The 18,670-nt window shown below is 40.1% G+C and overlaps 2 protein-coding genes across 5 annotated transcripts in view; both read right to left on the bottom strand.

The window, feature by feature from the left end:
• The window catches only part of SLC35D2 (solute carrier family 35 member D2), a 53,602-nt gene extending 43,131 nt beyond the window's left edge, over window positions 1–10,471 (bottom strand). The window contains exon 1 of one of the 3 annotated variants that reach the window (XM_033411377.2): window positions 10,213–10,471. In XM_033411377.2, coding sequence (XP_033267268.1) covers window positions 10,213–10,364 — 152 coding nt within the window. In that variant the 5' untranslated portion in view covers window positions 10,365–10,471. The remainder of the gene's footprint in view (window positions 1–10,212) is intronic. The other 2 variants (XM_033411378.2, XM_004283029.3) reach the window with 2 other exon arrangements.
• Window positions 10,472–12,621: 2,150 nt separating this feature from the next.
• ZNF367 (zinc finger protein 367) overlaps window positions 12,622–18,670 on the bottom strand; it is a 28,846-nt gene continuing 22,797 nt past the window's right edge. Inside the window, exons 4-6 of one of the 2 annotated variants that reach the window (XR_007478133.1) lie at window positions 17,696–17,834; window positions 16,444–16,633; window positions 15,046–15,171 (exon numbers count right to left, since the gene is read on the bottom strand). Coding sequence is in view for 1 of the 2 variants with exons in the window: in XM_004283028.3 (XP_004283076.1) it covers window positions 14,949–15,171; window positions 17,696–17,834 (362 nt within the window). In the remaining variant the exon portion in view is untranslated. Of the gene's footprint in view, window positions 15,172–16,443; window positions 16,634–17,695; window positions 17,835–18,670 lie in introns of both variants that reach the window. The other variant, XM_004283028.3, reaches the window with a different exon arrangement.

Genomic DNA, 18,670 nt, shown 5'->3' with positions numbered 1-18,670 from the left:
ATAACCAGGAGATCACTGAAGAAATCAAGAGGAAATCAAAAAATACCTAGAAACAAGTGACAATGAAAACACGGTGACACAAAACCTATGGGATGCCGCAAAAGCAGTTCTAAGAGGGGAGTTTATAGCAATACAATCCTACCTCAAGAGACAAGAAACATCTCAAATAAACAACCTAATTTTAAACCTAAAGCAATTAGAGAAAGAAGAACAAAAAAACCCCAAAGTTAGCAAAAGGAAAGAAAACATAAAGATCAGATCAGAAATGAATGAAAAAGAAATGAAGGAAACAATAGCAAAGATCAATGAAACTACAAGCTGGTTCTTTGAGAAGATAAAGAAAATTGATAAACCATTAGCCAGATTCATCAAGAAAAACAGGGAGAAGACTCAATAGAATTAGAAATGAAAAAGGAGAAGTAACAACTGACACTGCAGAAATACAAAGGATCATGAGAGATTAGTACAAGAAACTATATGCCAATAAAATGGAAAACCTGGAAGAAATGGACAAATTCTTAGAAAAGCACAACCTTCTGAGACTGAATCAGGAAGAAATAGTAAATATGAACAGACCAATCACAAGTAATGAAATTGAAACTGTGATTAAAAATCTTCCAACAAACAAAAGCCCAGGACCAGAAGGCTTCACAGGCAAATTCTATCAAACATTTAGAGAAGAGCTAACATCTATCCTTCTCAAACTCTTTCAAAATATAGCAGAGGGCGGAACACTCCCAAACTCATTCTACAAGACCACCATCACCCTGATACCAAAAACAGACAAAGATGTCACAAAGAAAGGAAACTACAGGCCAATATCACTGATGAGATAGATGCAAAAATCCTCAACAAAATACTAGCAAACAGAATCCAACAGCACATTAAAAGGATGATCAAGTGGGGTTTATCCCAGGAATGCAAGGATTCTTCAATATACACAAATCAATCAATGTGATACACACCATAGTAACAAACTGAAGGTAAAAACCATATGATAATCTGAATAGATGCAGAAAAGGCTTTTGGCAAAATTCAACACTCATTTATGATAAAAACCATCCAGAAAGTAGGCACAGAGGGAACTTACCTCAACATAATAAAGGCCATATATGACAAACCCACAGCCAACATTGTTCTAAATGGTGAAAAAGTGAAACCATTTTCTCTAAGAGCAGGAACAAGACACGACTTCCCACTCTCACCACTATTATTCAACATAGTTTTGGAAGTTTCAGCCACAGCAATCAGAGAAGAAAAAGAAATAAAAGGAATCCAAATCAGAAAAGATGAAGCAAAGCTGTCACTGTTTGCAGATGACATGATATTATATGTAGAGAATCCTAAAGATGCTACCAGAAAACTACCTGAGCTAATCAATGAGCTTGATAAAGTAGCAGGATACAAAATTAATGCACAGAAATCTCTTGCCTTCCTATACACTGATGATGAAAACATCTGAAAGAGAAATTAAGGAAACACTTCCATTCACCATTGCAACAAAGAGAATAAAATACCTAGGAATAAACCTACCTAGGGAGACAAAGGCCTGTATGCAGAAAACTATAAGACACTGATAAAAGAAATTAAAAGTGATACAAACAGATGGAGAGATATACCATGTTCTTGGATTGGAAGAATCAACATTGTGAAAGTGACTATACTCCCCAAAGCAATCTATAGATTCAATGCAATCCCTGTCAAACTACCACTGGCATTTTGCACAGAACTAGAACAAAAAATTTCACAATTTGTATGGAAACACAAAAGACCCCAAATAACCTAAGCAATCTTGAGGAAGAAAAATAGAGATGGAGGAATCAGGCGCCTGAACCTCAGACTATACTACAAAGCTACAGTAATCAAGACAGTATGGTACTGGCACAAAAACAGAAATGTAGATCAGTCGAACAGGATAGAAAGCCCAGAGATAAACCCATGCACATATGGTCACCTTATCTTTGATAAAGGAGGCAAGAATATACAATGGAGAAAAGGCAGCCTCTTCAATAAGTGGTGCTGGGAAAACTGGACAGCTACTTGTAAAAGAATGAAATTAGAACACTCCCTAACACCGTACACAAGAATAAACTCAAAATGGATTAAAGACCTAAATGTAAGGCCAGACACTATAAAACACTTAGAGAAAAACATAGGCAGAACACTCTATGACATAAACCACAGCAAGATCCTTTTTTACCCACCTCCTAGAGTAATGGAAATAAAAACAAAAATAAACAAATGGGACCTAATGAAACTTAAAAGCTCTTGCACAGCAATGAAACCATAAACAATACAAAAAGACAACCCTCAGAATGGGAGAAAATATTTGCAAATGAAGCAACTGACAAAGGATTACTCTCCAAAATATACAAGAAGCTCATGCAGCTCAATATCAAAAAAAAAACCCAATCTATAAATGGGCAGAAGACCTAAGTAGACATTTCTCCAAAGAAGATATACAGATTGCCAACAAACACACGAAAGGATGCTCAACATCACTAATCATTGGAGAAATGCAAATCAAAACCACAGTGAGATATCATCTCACACCGGTCAGAATGGCCATCATCAAAAAATCTACAAATAAATGCTGGAGTGGATGTGGAGAAAAGGGAGCCCTCTTGCACTGTTGGTAGGAATGTAAATTCATACAGCCACTATGGAGAACAGTATAGAGGTTCCTTAAAAAACTAAAAATAGAACTACCATACAACCCAGCAATCCCACTACTGTGCCTGTACCCTGAGAATTCCATAATTCAAAAAGAGTCAAGTACCACAATGTTCACTGCAGCAGTATTTACTATAGCCAGGACATAGAAGCAACCTAAGTGTCCATCAACAGATGAATGGATAAAGAAGATGTGGCTCATATATACAATGGAATATTACTCAGCCATAAAAAGAAACGAAATTGAGTTATTTATAGTGAGGTGGATGGACCTAGAGCCTGTCATACAGAGTGAAGTAAGTCAGAAAGAGAAAAACAAATACTGTATGCTAACACATATATATGGAATCTAAAAAAAAAGGTTCTGAAGCACCTAGAGGCAGGACAGGAATAAAGACGCAGATGTAGAGAATGGACTTGAGGACACGGGGAGGGGGAAGGTTAAGCTAGGAAGAAGTGAGAGCGTGGCATGGACATATATACACTATGAAATGTAAAATAGATAGCTAGTGGGAAGCAGCCGTATAGCACAGGGAGATCAGCTCAGTGCTTTGTGACCACCTAGATGGGTGGGATAGGGAGTGTGGGAGGGAGACGCAAGAGGGTGGGGATATGGGGATATATGTATACAGATAGCTGATTCACTTTTTTATACAGCAGAAACTAACAAAACATTGTAAGGCAATTATACTCCAATAAAGATGTAAGAAAAAACACACATAACTGCCACATGAACCATTTAGAAACAACACAGAACTAAGTGGCCACTGCTTTAAACTGAATTACCAAGATGAGGTAATCACAGTGAATGAGTAGGGAAAAGACAAACTCTCAAACATAAACAGATATAGAAGATAGATACCAGCAGAGAGGGCTAATTGCTGTGCTGTTCTCTCAGTAAAGAGAGAAAATGATTAAACTATAAAAGGCAAATTTGTTTCCTTGACATGGGGAGAATAAGTAAACTCTCCAGATCTAAGAGCACACTTGTTGTAGAAAAAGCTGTTAAGAATATTCAACACAATTAATACAGCAGCCATGAACTCTCCATAAAAATACTACCATACATCAGAATCAACCAATTAGGAATCAAATCAAAATAATGAACTCTGGAATGGAGACACTGTGATAAAAGGGTGCTGACTACTGTATCCATTTAATATGGAACAGATTCAAACAACTGTGGGATTATAATTACACAATAGGATGCTACACTGTAAAAGAAGACACGGAGGGGCGGAAACATGGGAAGAAGTATGCAAACGTCATCATTCATAGCAGAGAAGCCATATATACCATCAGAAATTGAAAAATATATATATTTGAACGTCAACAATTCTTTTTGTTGAACTCTAATTTCTCTTTTCTCCATTCAGTTCAGTTAAACTACATTTCATACGTGCATGCAACTTGCAGTCCTCACCTTAAGTAAGCCTTCAAACACAGCCAGCATGACTAATGGTAGCACAGTCCCTCATATGATGCAAGCTGAAGTTTACAGGGTCGGCTATAACGTGGTCTTGCCAAAAACTGTTTAATCTGAATGTAATCAAGCCTTTAGATCTAACTTTCAGTTTAAAAAACAGAGAGTAAGTTAAGTGAGACTTCAAAAAATAAATTAGACAACCCATAATATGGGACACTTTACAACACACCTGGCCCAGGCTTTTCAAATTCAGTTTCAGGGGAAAGAGGTGGAACGGGGGACTTTTCTAGATGAAAATAAACTAAAAAGACATAACTGTGTGCGTTGCATGAATTTTGATTGGATCTTAATTCAAATGTTTAAAACAACCATAAAAACATCTTGGGGAGGGCTTCCCTGGTGGCGCAGTGGTTGAGAGTCCGCCTGCCGATGCAGGGGACACGGGTTCGTGCCCCGGCCCAGGAAGATTCCACATGCCGCGGAGCGGCTGGGCCCGTGAGCCATGGCCGCTGGGCCTGCGCGTCCGGAGCCTGTGCTCCGCAACGGGAGAGGCCACAACAGTGAGAGGCCCGCGTACCGCAAAAAAAAATAATAATAATAATAATAATCTTGGGGAATAATTGGAATGATTATAGATTTGGTAGTAGATTATTTTAGGAAATTACTGTTAAATTTGTTAAGAACAAAAAGGATACTACGTAGGAGAATATCCATATTTCAGGAGAGGCATGTTGAAATATCTGAGTGTAGTGTCATGATGTATGCAGCTTATATTCAATCATTCAGGGGAAAATGCAAATATAGCAAAATGTTAATTACTGAACCTCAGTGGTATGTGTATGGGTGTTCATTGTACTTTGCTTTCCACTTTTCTGTGTGCTTGAAACTTTTCATAATAAAAAGTGGTGGAGGGACTTAGGTGATCCTCAAAAAATTAAATAAATAAAAGCCCCCCGCACTCCATTTCCCACTCCTTTTTGGATTAAAGAAAACAATTTATAAAGAAATGAGTAAATAAGCAGCATCTATAATATATACTTTATATAAAAAGTAATTCAGTCTATTAATCTTTCTCCAATCCATCCATCTATCTAAAAAGATGTCTGAAGTTATCGCCTAATGTCAATTTAGTAATTTTTTAAATTTTACCCTAATATTTTTCTTTTGTTTGAATTCTTTATCATGATCACACAGAATGACTTTTCTTTAAAAAAATATTGATTCTAGGTAGTGGGACTATGCAATATTATTACTGTCTTCTTCGTACATTTCTGTATTTAAATAACTCCCAATTTTAACTGAATTATTTTAGGAGTGAATGCAAGGAAGTAAAGACAGTGTGTGTGCACAACTCTTTGAAGAGTCGGACTCTGAAAGGAACAGAGAAATGAGCACCCATGTGGATGGGTGGGTTAATAACCCAAGGGAGGGTTATTTTTGCTTGAGAAACCTAAACATGTTTTAAGCCGGTAGAGAGAGCTTGCTGACGCAGAATAGAGGAGGATAATGAAAGGAGCCGGCAGAAGGGGACATCCAGAAGTGGGGAGCTGGACCTTCCACAGGAACAAGAGGCTCCCTCCATCACAGCAGAAAGGGGACATCGTCTGACGGTTTCAATTTCCTCAATGAAGTGTCAGAGGAGAGTGGAGGATGGGGGTGTGGGAGGTTTCAGGGTAAAAGAGAAAGTGGGCAGGAGTCCTTTCTGTGACAAGGAAAGCAATCCCCCAGAAGAAACTAGCAGGTGGTACTAGAGCCGGTTGAAGCTTGTGATCATCAATTCAACATCAACCCAGCCAGCCCGGAAGTGTTTTTTCTCCCAGGACAGTCGGAGCTGCTCAATGCTGAAGGAAGGATGCAGAAGGTAGGCTGTGCAGGACAAGTACCAGCCAAGACGGGAGCTGGAAAGGAGCCTTGTGGCTTCCAGCGCAGGGGCCCTCCTGCTGGACCAGGAGGGAAGGGATGCCTGAAGGGTGATGTGGCAGAAATGAGCTGGGTTGCAGCGCAGAGTGTGGACATCCTGCACAGGGACTGGAGTGGCTGGCAGGGTCACACTGAGCACATGGCCCTAGGAGTGACCACGGGATGTGGGACAAGGCGGGCTGTGATGGTTCAGCGTGCGTATCCCAAAGTCCTGAAGGCTTATGCGAGTCTGGGTGGAGAGGAATACCAGGACTCCACTAAATGAGCCACAGAAGCTCAGGAGCCATTACAGAGAGGACAGAAAGTGAGTGCTGAGTCTGGACTCTCCACAGAGCAGGGGCAGTGGGAAGCTACGAGGACTCAACTCCACCTCCTGGCCACACCTGGGGTGTGACCAGGATCCAGCTCCTTTCCAGGGGTCAAATGGAACAGCATCTTCAGGAGAGAGCCGGTTTTCATCAGAGTAAGAGAAAATTAGGGTTGTTTTTGTTCTTTAATATAGACTTCCAGCACCCACCACTGGAGAATCGGATTCAATATCTTTAAAAAAAAAAAAAAAAAACTCTCCAAGTGATTCACATTACCAAGCAAGTTTGGAAACCACTGTGTGAAATGATCCTAAAGCCTTCGATTGCATAAAAGTAGACACACAGCAAATATGGAGCAAATACTTGTTGAACTGAATACAGCTAAGTTTATATTTTTTATTAAGCATCATTAGTAAATCTTCACATGTCATAGAGAACAGTATTAAAATAGCAACAAGGGCTTCCCTGGTGGCGCAGTGGTTGAGAGTCCGCCTGCCGATGCAGGGGACACGGGTTCGTGCCCCGGTCCGGGAAGATCCCACATGCCGCGGAGCGGCTGGGCCCGTAAGCCATGGCCGCTGAGCCTGCGCGTCCAGAGCCTGTGCTCCGCAACGGGAGAGGCCACAACAGTGAGAGGCCTGCGTGCTACAAAAAAAAAAAAAAAAAAGCAACAAAAATAACAACTCCAGACTGCCTGCACAACCCTCATGAATGTGATTCCGAAGAACCACTAGTGTCACCAGGTGGCCACAGATTCGTGCTTCTCCGTCTCACCCCAACAGGGTCTGACAGTCCAAGTCCTTCAAAGGCTCTCTCTGTCCAGCCAGGTAAATTTAGCATCTCAACGACCTAAAACTAACAAATAACTAAGACCACCCATCAGTCTTGTACCCCAACCAGACACAATCTACTCAAACTGTAAGAGAAAAAAACATCCCCTGAGCTACATTCCCGTAGTCCTGCAAATTAGGTGACTACAGAAAGGTCCTTCCTTCTATCCTACAACACAACATTCTGTCCTCAAACAGCTAATGATTGGATCAGATTTCTATGGTTTATTGTTATAACCAAATCACCCCAACCCTCTTCCCCTCAAAAACGTGCTCCTAAACTATTTTGAAATGAGAGAATAAACAATGTTTTTTGAACAGGGCCCTCCAACTGTATATTACATTACGGAAATGTGAAATATCTGCTTATAAGGGGCTTTGCCTTGCTGAGATAAAAACTCAACTTCCTCCTTCAATCATGGAACTCAAAATTTTAAAGATGAAAAGGCTAGAGCATGAGATGTCTCATATAAATTCTTTCTGGTCGGACACTATCCTTCATCTTCCCAGCACTTAACCAGTGTTCACTGGTCCTGCTTCCAACAAGAAGACATATGTTTTTGGAGGCACTGACTGCCGTGGTCAGCGAGCACACTACTTAGTCAAGAGCAGAAAGCAGAGACTTATCTTCAAACTTCAACTGACGTAACTGTCAACACTCCCCCAAAGCCTATAATAGCATTCTCTTGTTTTTTACGGTAGGTGTTTAAGTTTTTTCTTTCATTTGCTTGCATTGTATATGAAATGATCCATGTTTATGTATCTATTCATTCTAATTTCTTTGAGGGAGGGTTTCTGTTCCCCACGGACACCAGCAAGCATGCTGCAACACACGAATAGACCTTGTAAAGAATATCAATAGCCCTAGGAACACCAGAAACTAACCCAAATCCATCCCTTCCCTCCATATCCACTGCTACCCTCCACCCCAGTCCAAGCCACCACTTAAAATTATCTAGACTATTACAATCCATTCCTGGCTCCAATACCATCAGTTTTTCACCCACCCCAGAGCCAAAGAAATCTTGTTAATCATACAAATGATGCCATGTCACTACCCATGCTAAAACCTTCCAAGGGACTCCCAACTGCATTTAGACTAAAATGAAAACTATTTATCATGGTCTCTCTACCTCCACGCTGGTCTCCCAATATCTGCTCTCAACACAGCAGCTAGAGGGAGTTAGATCATGTTACTCCTTTGCTTGACACCTTCCAGAAGCTCCCTCAGAGCTTCCGCAGTGGCCACAAAGGCCCTACACAATCTAGTACCATTCCCACCTAAACTCCTTACTCTTCCATGCTGGAATGTTCTTCCCCCATCTCCCCCACATTATTCATCCCTTGGCTCAACTGTCACCTCCTTAATGAGACTTCACTGATCATGCTGAGACTGAAAACTCTTCCCCATGCCCATAGTCCCTAATTCCCTTTCCTTATTTTTTTCTCCTGACCACACAGCTGCATCTGACTTAATATAAATTCTACCAGTTTATTTACTGATCCACTAGAAGGCTCTGGGTATGCTCCAGGAATATGGATGGATGCTTCACGACATATGGAATTTTGATCTGCTTTGTTCACTTCTGTATCGCAAATGCCTAGAACAGTGCCTGGCATATAACAGGTGCTTAGTGAATATTACTGAATGAATGAAGGAACTGATTCTGCCTTCCCTGCCTACCTCCACGTTGTCTTTCCTACCTTCTACCACTTGCTCATTCTAGCCAGAATGACATTCTCTCTGTTCCTCCAGCAGGCGAAGCTCATGCCCACTTCAGCACATTTTCTTCTGTGTGTAATGCTCTAGCCCAAACCATTCCACCCCAGGCACTCTCATAGCATACCTGAAATCACCTTGCTTATTCATGAGCCCACCTGTTTATTTTCTGTCTCTACCGCTGATATGGAATCTCCACAGCAGGAGCTTTGCGTTTTTCACAGCTGCTTCCCTGGTGCCAGTGATGGGCTTGGCACATAGTAGGTGCTTGGTAAATATCTGTTAGAGGTGGAACCAGCCAAGCTCATGTAGGTCTCAGCTTTTGCAAGTATAAAATAAAAAGACGATACTCTTGACAGTCTCTTTGGGCTGAAGATACTCTAAGGTCTCTTTGGGCTCTTTATAAAATTCTGATTTTACATTTTTGCAGCACAGTATAGTTTACAAGGAGCCCTCACTTCTGACAGCTCGCACAGAGATCTGGGAGGTAATTCACAGAGTTGTAATTATCCAGCTTTTGCATCTGAAAAAACGACTCTGAGGCTGGCCTAAGAGGCACAGCTATTAAATGGTGGAGCTGGGTCTAAATTCACAGCTCTTTCAATGCCAATACAACGAAAGGAGAATTAAACAGGATTTTCTAGTCTTTACAAATAGGTTCAAGGAACTACAAATTTGCTGGTTTACTGCACATTCATCCAAAAAAGTATAGAATATGAATTTTTAATTGTTTTCCTCATTTTTCCATGAACATGCTGATAATCTGAGAATGGTCAAACAATGCGAATAAATTTATCCACTCAGGACTTTTCTGATGGTTGAACATCTTGATTTGTATAAAGAACAGTCACATTTGAAGAACACATTCAGATCACTTGCTCCAGCTCACCGGCACTTGTGAAAGCACTGGGAGGTAGCTCTACAAGCACAGTTGCGAGGAATGTCCTACAGCAGTAAGTGGCGGTGAGGTGTGCCCGCACTCACTGAGAGTAGAAAGACTTTGCTAGGTTGTGGTTTGGTTTTCAGAACACTCTGAAGGTCCCGACCCTGTGAAAACGTGGTCCATGTGCCGAGCACACAGCCGCCCACATTGGCACGGGAGTCAGCAGTGAGGCTCCCCGCTCGCTGTTCCCGCCCGCCCGTTGACCAGGGCGCGGCCAAGGTTCACCGAGGGCAGGGGCAGCCCCGCCGCTCTCCCCCACCCGGGGACCTCGGAGGTCGGGGCAGCTCCCGCCGGACGGCGCGGCGCCGTAACGGGAAGGTCCCGGGACAGGTCGCCGCGGAGCAGCCGGGGGCCCCCGCGGACTCCGCCCGGACCTCTGGCGCCCGCCTCACCGGTAGGTGGTCAGCAGCGCCTTGTTAACCAGCACGAGGAGGAAGGAGCAGGTCCCGTAGAAGAGTGCAGACAGTAGCTTGGCCACCCGGGAGGGCAGCCGCGCGGATGCGTGGTCCGTACCCGCACCCTCGGCCTGGCGGCCTGCCGTCATGTCCCGCAGCTGCCAGTATCTGCCGCACTCCGGCCTGCGCTGCCCCAGTTCCGTCCCCGCCCCCGCCCCCGGCCGGCGCTGGAGAGGGCGCGGCCGAAACAGGAAGGGCCACGGCGGGAACCCTGCAAGCCCGAGAGCCCTGCCGGGCGCCCCACGCTGCTGGCGCGGGAGGAGCGGGTTCGGCTGCAGTTCGTCCTCAAAAGCACCACTCTCTGTGTCTAAAAGGAGAACAGAGACGGGTTTGGGAGAGTTTAAAGACCCTACCTTCCTCCAAACTGCTGCCTTGGTGAGAAGCGTTAAGACTTAGGGTTTGTTTTGCTTTCTTTTTTTCCAATATTTTTAACTGACAATTTACATACAATGAAATGCAGATTTTACGAGTCCACAGTCGATGTTTTGACAAATGCATACACCCGTGTAACCACCCAAGTCAAAACATAGAACATTTCCATCACCCCAAAAAGTGCCCTTTGTGTCCCACTGGTCGACCCCCCCCCCATTTCATTCTGATTTCTATTACCCTAGGTTAGATTTGCCTTTTCAGAAAATTCGTATAAATGAGCATGTACTCTTTCAAGGCTCTTTTCGCTTTTATTATTTTTGTGACTCACCCATGTTCGAGTCTTTTCATTGTTGAGTAGTACCACAATTTGTCTATCCATTCACTAGGTAGGTGGTGGGCATGTTTGGTTGTTTCCAGTTTAGGGCTATTACCAAAAAAATGCTTCCATGAACATTCGTGTACAAGTTTTTTTGTGTGAACGTATATTTTCATTTATCTTCGGGAAATACCTAGGAGTGGAATGGCTAGGGGTATAGTGGGTGCAAAGTCTCCAGGCTTTTCTTGCCTCTGGGTGCTTTAAGGCAGGTTCTCCCCCTACCCATTTCTTTTCTACATGGGTGCATCTAAACATCAGGTTATTGTTCATGTTAACTGAAGGAGGGCCTCCCAGAACTGCCTACTCTGACCAGTCTACCTGGTCTAGCATTTTTTCAATTAAATGTCCCATGTTTTCATTCTAAATAATTAATTTTAAACATCTGAAATTTCAACTTTTTAGAAAAGCTAAAGATTTCAAGTTAAATAGATATTGGAGCCTAACTATATCGATGCCATGCAATGGTTTTCTTTTGGAGTCACTGAACAACCAAAAACATTTTCAGTACTGATAAGAACTAAAGCAGAACTTCTGACAAATAACTAGCACTAAAAGAGCCAGAAAGGAAGAGTCTACATTACCCAAAACAGGAAAGGAACAAACACACATAAGACTGTTTAAAATAGAAAATAAATTCATATTCAAGTTGAACCCAAAAATCTGAACTTGGAAGTCATTTTGGTTAATTGCCTCAAAAAGATCAACTATGTTTCCAGTGAGTCTCCAAATAAGTTTTGGCTGCAAAACAGTCCTGCTTCCCCCCCACCACACCACACCCCACCCCACACACACATGCTGCACAGCATGCAGGATCTTAGATCCCAGACCAGGGATCAACCAGAGCCCCCCGCATTGGAAGCTCGGAGTCTTAACCACTGGACCACCAGGGAAGTCTAAGACTATTTTAAAGTCACTTTTAAAGACAGCCTTAAACATATTTGCATTTAATTTGCTTCTATATACATACTTCCAGGAACTTAAGTCACTGTCAAAATCCCATCCTTACTTTGTTTAAACCACAACTCACACTCAAGAGTTGCTTGTGAAATTCTTTTGCACAAAGCCTGGACAGGCTGAACCTTGCCATTGCAAGTAAACAACTAAAGATCTACCAAAAATAACTAATAAAAAAATTAAATTTGCTTGACTCAGAAAAGTAATCAGGCCCTGAGTGGATTCTATGGGTTTGACCCCAGATTCAACACATCCTGGATACAAGTGAAATGAAATCCCAGTTGCTGATTACCCTAATATAAAGCCTGGGATAGAGCTGGCAATAGTTTAATACATTTTTACACCAGTATTTTTAACACTGTAATAATGAAACAGATGAGGACGTTAAATGAATATCTATATTCTAAAAGGCCATAATTTTAATGTAAGAAAAAGGAATTCACATGATGGTTCTAACTATGCTAAAATGATGCCTCGAATGAGACTGGAATGAAATATAAAATGCACCAAAATAATAATGATGGGAGAATGTATGGCTATAGTTGACATTTCTTTCCATCTTTAGATTTTTATATTATGGCTATTATATTTTTAAAAAGAAAAACAAATTGTAAAGGGTTTAAGAATGAACATGTACTTTAAACTGTAAATTAAAATAAGTTTTTATTCAAAGCATTTTTTAAAATTACAGCATGTTTATTCTTATGCTGTTAACTCTGCCAAACTACAACTTAGCCATATGAAGCATAAAACACTTCAAAAATCTGAATGTAAACCACATTTTTAAAACAAAAAGCAGTGTTAACACACCTCAAATTTTAGATGCCAATGTATTTTGTCCAAGTATACAGCTTATATCAAAAAAAGAACATTTTAAATATTTCTATAGTAAATAGTTGTAATAATTTCTTAAAACTTCCAATTATACAAATGAAAAGTTTGTGAATATAACTATTATAGTTGGCAAAAGCTGACAGGATAAACAAACAAAAACTCTTACTTTTGAAGGCCTTAAATTTTATTATCTGTGAACTGGCAAGTATTTGTATTTTTTAAATTCATACTGCACTTCCTTCTTTAGGTAAGTTCATCAAATTTTAAATTTCCCAAGACTGACGATACTTTTTATAATTCATTAAGTCATATTTGAGGGAAAAATTCTAGAGAAAAATGTTGAAACCTAAACCAAGAAAATTCAGATACTATAGTCTCTCTTACTTGCTCATAAGTGCTCCAAGTTAAAATTCTATATACCAGATTACAAACAAAATTCTTAAACCATTACAAATATAAATTCTCTTATTACAAAAAAAAAATCCCTCAAGATTTGTAATTTACTGTACAGAGGAATTACATTTTTAAAGTATGTCCTCATCATACACATTATTTGTTACTATCATCTTTCATACTTTTGCTCCATTTCAAGACATTTACATACCTCCCCTTCCCCGTGGCTACATATTTTAAACTATCTGTGTACTGCAACACATTGGGATTTTGAGATAAAGAAGCCTACATTTTAGATAATGTTTAAACTACATCTGTAGGCTACTACTTCAATACAAAAAAGAAACAAAAGGCGCTGAAGAGCCCATATTTCACTCTCTTATTCTGAAGCTTACTCCAATTAAGCAATCTATGAAATTACCATGCTATGATGTTATTTAGTTTCTGCTTAAAACAAGTTAAAATGATGGAGGCTTATGCCTACATAAAGGAGGTGAACTACTCAGCTCTTGATTTTCTCTATTCATGCTTCAGTACATAAAGTGGTGTTTAAAAACTTCATCTATTTTGGAAAAAATGATTTAAAACCACCACACAAGTTAACACACTTGCAGTTAAAACTATTCCAGAAGCCTACTTATTTGAGTTGCTAATATTTTCTGCAGTGTTTAACTGATAGCTAAATTTAGTGAACACAAAATAGCTTGGCATGTTACTCTGAAGTAAAGCAAGAAGGTGGCTTTATGCACTGAAAATATAAATAGGAGGCTTCCATTTGCTAATAATTCTAAACAAGCAGTACATTTAAATTTAGTGTTTGCTAACAAAGGATCTAAAACAGTTCATTACAAAACAACCCTGTAGATGTCCCTTTTATTAAAAAAATCCAACTTCCAAATCTCATGACAGGGCCCATAATATTTTTTAAAAATACCAATTACCAAGTTACCTAGACTTTGCAAGATTAATCATTCAATTTCAGCAAATGAGAAACATGAAATGTGCAAAAGTTCCCAAGTTAACAAGCTAAGGGTGACAAGTGCTTTCAAACCTAAATATCACAGTGAGTTGTAAAGCCTCAGAAAGATAGAATAAGACTGATTTTACTCCAATTTTGAAAATTCTGAACTACTGTTCATCTTACCAAGATCTTCAAATACCTATTTTCTTCCAAAGTCAGTAAGTTAGAAAGTCTTCCGAAATAGTCAGTTTTCCATTTCTCTAGTCTTATTAGGCACACTATTTTGCAATTTAAAAATATATATCTTACACACATCTTATACTTTCTTGCTTGTTTCAGTGTTTACAGTATTGTTAAACATACTAATATACATTGTTAAAAATGATCTTATAAATAATCTATTTAAACCTTCTTTGGCTACATGTACCATTCTTTTTCTTTTTTTCATACAAGTGTCTTATTCAGAAAGTGCTTCCTGTGAGAACTGCTTCCAATGAATGCATTAAACTTGCAAAATCTAGCTTCCCACAATACATAGTTTTCTACCCTGTACTAGAAGTCCCATATTTACAAAATATTTTAAACTTTACAAGAAATCCAATACCATATAAAAAAAGTGCAATTCTCTCTCACCCCATATTCTGGGGCAATGACATTCTTCATAAATTTCTACAGAATAGCAGCCTATGATAAGCAAATAAGGTGCTTAGCTTATGCCCAAGGGTCTACTTTTTAAGTATGCTGGGCAGTACTTTTGTACAGTGGAAAGAGTCAGTGTTCTGGCTACTGGCGGAGCGGCGCTCCCGTCAAGTTTGCGAGCTCGATGAGAGCGAGGGCTCCGTGCAGGCGCTCCCGCTGCTCCTGCAGACGCCGCTGGGCACCGCTCTTCTCATCGTCCTCCTCATCAGACTGAAGGTACTCCAGAGGGTCCTGCTGCTCCTGGTCTGCCTTCTGAACCAGCTTTCCTTTCAAGGTGGGAGTACGCTGCTCTCGTGTTTCCCAGTACCTATATGAAATGCATCTGTATTACTTATACAGTATATATAACATTCTCAAATGTTCACTTTTCTTTAAAGAAAATAAAAAGGGGGGTCTTTCCTACAGTATTATTTTGTGTTTCAGTTTATAAAGTTATAAAGTGATTTCGAATACATTACATGTTTTTCCATAACAGAGGAAAAAATTCAAGTTCAAGAAGTTGAAGGACTTGCTCAGAATAACAAAATCAACAAGTGGCAGTTCTGGGTCTTATACTCAACTCTCTAGTCACATGTTTTTGTCATTAAACTATAGCTGCCTTAAAGATCATATGTGAAATGGACTAGAATAAAATATAGAAACAGTAGAATAAGCATTAGAAACCCATTTATTCTATCCACAGAGGGATGATGGCTTCTGACAGAGTTAACTATGAGAAAGTTTAAACCCACAAAATAGGACAAATGCATTAATATGTGTAACACCTAGAGCTTACTCAAGAATTTAAGAGCACCATCATTTTCTATTACGTAGCCAACTGATAATTCACAAGAAAAAATACAAATGTTCCATCTTTTTTGATAACCAAAGAAAGGCATATTTAAATGACAGTACCATTACCTACAAAAATGTCCATTCAAAGACTTGTATATTCATGTTCATAGCAGCTTTATTTGTAAGAGCCAAAAACAACATAAAGGCCCATCAAGAGGTGAATTAATAAATAAGTGGAGGTGCATCCATATAACAGATTACTGCACAGCAATGAAAAGGAATGAAATGATACACTCAACAACATGATGACTCTCAAAATAATTATGCTGACTGAAAGAAGCCAGACGAACGAGTACATACTATATGACTCCATCTGTATAAAACTCTAGAAAATGTGAACTAACTATAGTGACAGAAAGCAGACCAGTCAGCGTCCTTTGGGGTGGAGGAGGGCAGGGAGATGCAGGGACAGTGGATTACAAAGAGACATGAGGAAGCCTGTGAAAGTGCTGGGTAAGTTCACTATCTTGATTTTGGTGATGGTTTCACAGGTGTCTACATATGTCAAAACGCATCAGATTATACACTTTAAATATGTACAATTTATTGTGTGCCAATTATACCTCAATTAAGCTGTTTTTAAAATTACATACAAAAAAAATACAATGACCAGATTTCAGGAAATCCAGACTACTCAAACTAGAAAAGTTTTGGAAATATTCAGAAGAATAAAAAGAGAAATGCAAACAGTTCAGTATCACTTGAAGGACAACTAAAAAAGGAAAATAGCAAAATAGCAAAATACCTTAGCAAGGTCAGCAAGGACTGGGTAACGAAGGGCTTTGAATGCTATAATAAAGGGCTTAGACTTAATATTGAGCATCATATTAGCATTTTAGAAAGACTCCTCTGGCAGCGGCATGGAGAATGGATTGAGAAGACTGAAGTGGCTGAATCTGATAATTGTTAAGGAAGTAGAATCCATAGGTTGGTCACTGAGTAGATGGGAGAAAAAGAAGATAAACACAAGGATGACTAATAAGTTTCTGGCTTGGGCAAAATTAGATATAATGGGGCAGTGGGGGCCAGGCAGGAGGAAGAGGGAGGAAGGAAGTGATGCAGTACTCGGGACAAACATATTCCCTGCCCTTGTGGAGCTTACGATCCAGCAGGGAAGATAGCCACTGAACAAGTAAATGTGTGAAGGAGGTTTTGAGAGGGAAAATACAATGTGTTATAAAAGCATCTATTAAGTGGATTTAACCTTGTTTGTTTGGGGGGTTAGTGGGCAGGTTAGGGAAGAACTTCCTGAAGTGGTGTTTAACCTGAGTAAGGAATGAAGGATGAGCAGAGTGGCTAAATGAAGAGGGAAGTGAGCACAAAGGCCTGGAAACAACAGCAATAGTGCTGTTGAGAGACAAGGAGCCCGGGGGGACTGGAGACAGCTGTGTTGCTAGAGGGAGGCAGAGCCACAGCAACACAATTAGGGATTCTAGACTTTATCCTCAGTACAGAGGAAGCCAGTGAAGCTAGGGAGCGGCACAGTCAGCTGCTGCCGGTGTGTATGTGATAGATGACTCCTTAAATCAAAATATCCCTAGAGAAATGTTTTTATACTGGTCCCCTTGTTGCCATTAAAAAAAATTAAACTGGGTGCTTTTTGGAATTTTACTTTAGAATAACATCTAGTCTCTATCCCTCTAATAATCAACACGTAGCTAAAACCAATATAAAGAAAATGAAGAGGGACTGCATTAATGACCAATGAAATACAATACATAAAAAACATTCTTTTCAAATGGGGTAAACTCTTGCTTTTAAAATAAATTGTGGTCTGAGCACTCAGACTAATTAATATCATATAGTAGTTTTCTATCACACAGATCCAAATAAAACTCCTAACAATTCTGTGGTTTCAGGAAACAAAGTGCCATTTCAAGTTATTTTATAAAATATGTAGAAAAGCAACTTATTTAAACTGAAAGAACTGTCAAAGTCCCCAACTTCAACCCACACACTGGGCAGTGTTCTGCAGTAGACTCCAGAGAGAGCCTTACTTTGCCAACCACTCGGCGGCAGCCTGGTTGTCCACAGCCTGGGGCTTACTGAGAGCATCTGTGGGCTCCTCTCGCTTCAGCCTGGCATAAGGGTGCTTCGGACAGTGGCGGTTTGCATGGGTGAATCTGCTTAGGCAGCCTTCAAAACACAGAAGGAAACAGTTATCAGAATCTGGACATCCAGCAGACATGGAAAATGTTCAGTTTCTCTGGTATCCGAGAAAAGTAAATTAAGATGATGAAATTTATCATTCTATAACTTGAGGAGAAAAAAAAATAACCCTCAGCTGCTATTATCAATGCCACTGAGAGGAATGTGAAGACGGTTCTTTCACCTTGGTCATCGCAATGTAAATGCATTCAACCCCACTGGAAAGTGATTTATTAGCACAAGTCATAAAAATGTTCAAAATCTCTGACCCAGGAATTTCATTCTTGGACTCTATCATAAAAAAACATCCCAAAGGTAAACAAAAGTTTAAGTAGGAAAACATGCCCCTCATGTTTGTTGATAACAAGCAAATTTTAAAAACAAATTAAATATTTAGTAACTAACATTGAGGCAATCATTGTTCATATGCTAACGCATATATATGGAATCGAAAAAAAAAATGGTACTGATGAACCTAGTTGCAGGGCAGGAATAAAGATGTAGACATAGAGAATGGACTTGAGGACACGGGATGGGAGGGGAAAGCTGGGACGAGGTGAGAGTAGCATCGACATATGTACACTACCGAATGCAAAATAGTTAGCTAGTGGGAAGCAGCAGCATAGCACAGGGATATCAGCTCGGTGCTTTGTGATGACTTAGAGGGGTGGGATAGGGAGGGTGGGAGGGAGGCTCAAGAGGGAGGGGATATGGGGCCATATGTTTACATATGGCTGACTCACTTTGGTGTACAACAGAAACTAACACAGTATTGTGAAGCAATTATACTCCAGTAAAGATCTATTAAAAAAAAAAAGAAAACC

The sequence above is a fragment of the Orcinus orca genome, chromosome 6 (assembly GCF_937001465.1).
Source record: "Orcinus orca chromosome 6, mOrcOrc1.1, whole genome shotgun sequence".
NCBI classification, from domain to species: Eukaryota; Metazoa; Chordata; class Mammalia; order Artiodactyla; family Delphinidae; genus Orcinus; species Orcinus orca.
This window is presented reverse-complemented; position numbering and strand designations above follow the sequence as displayed.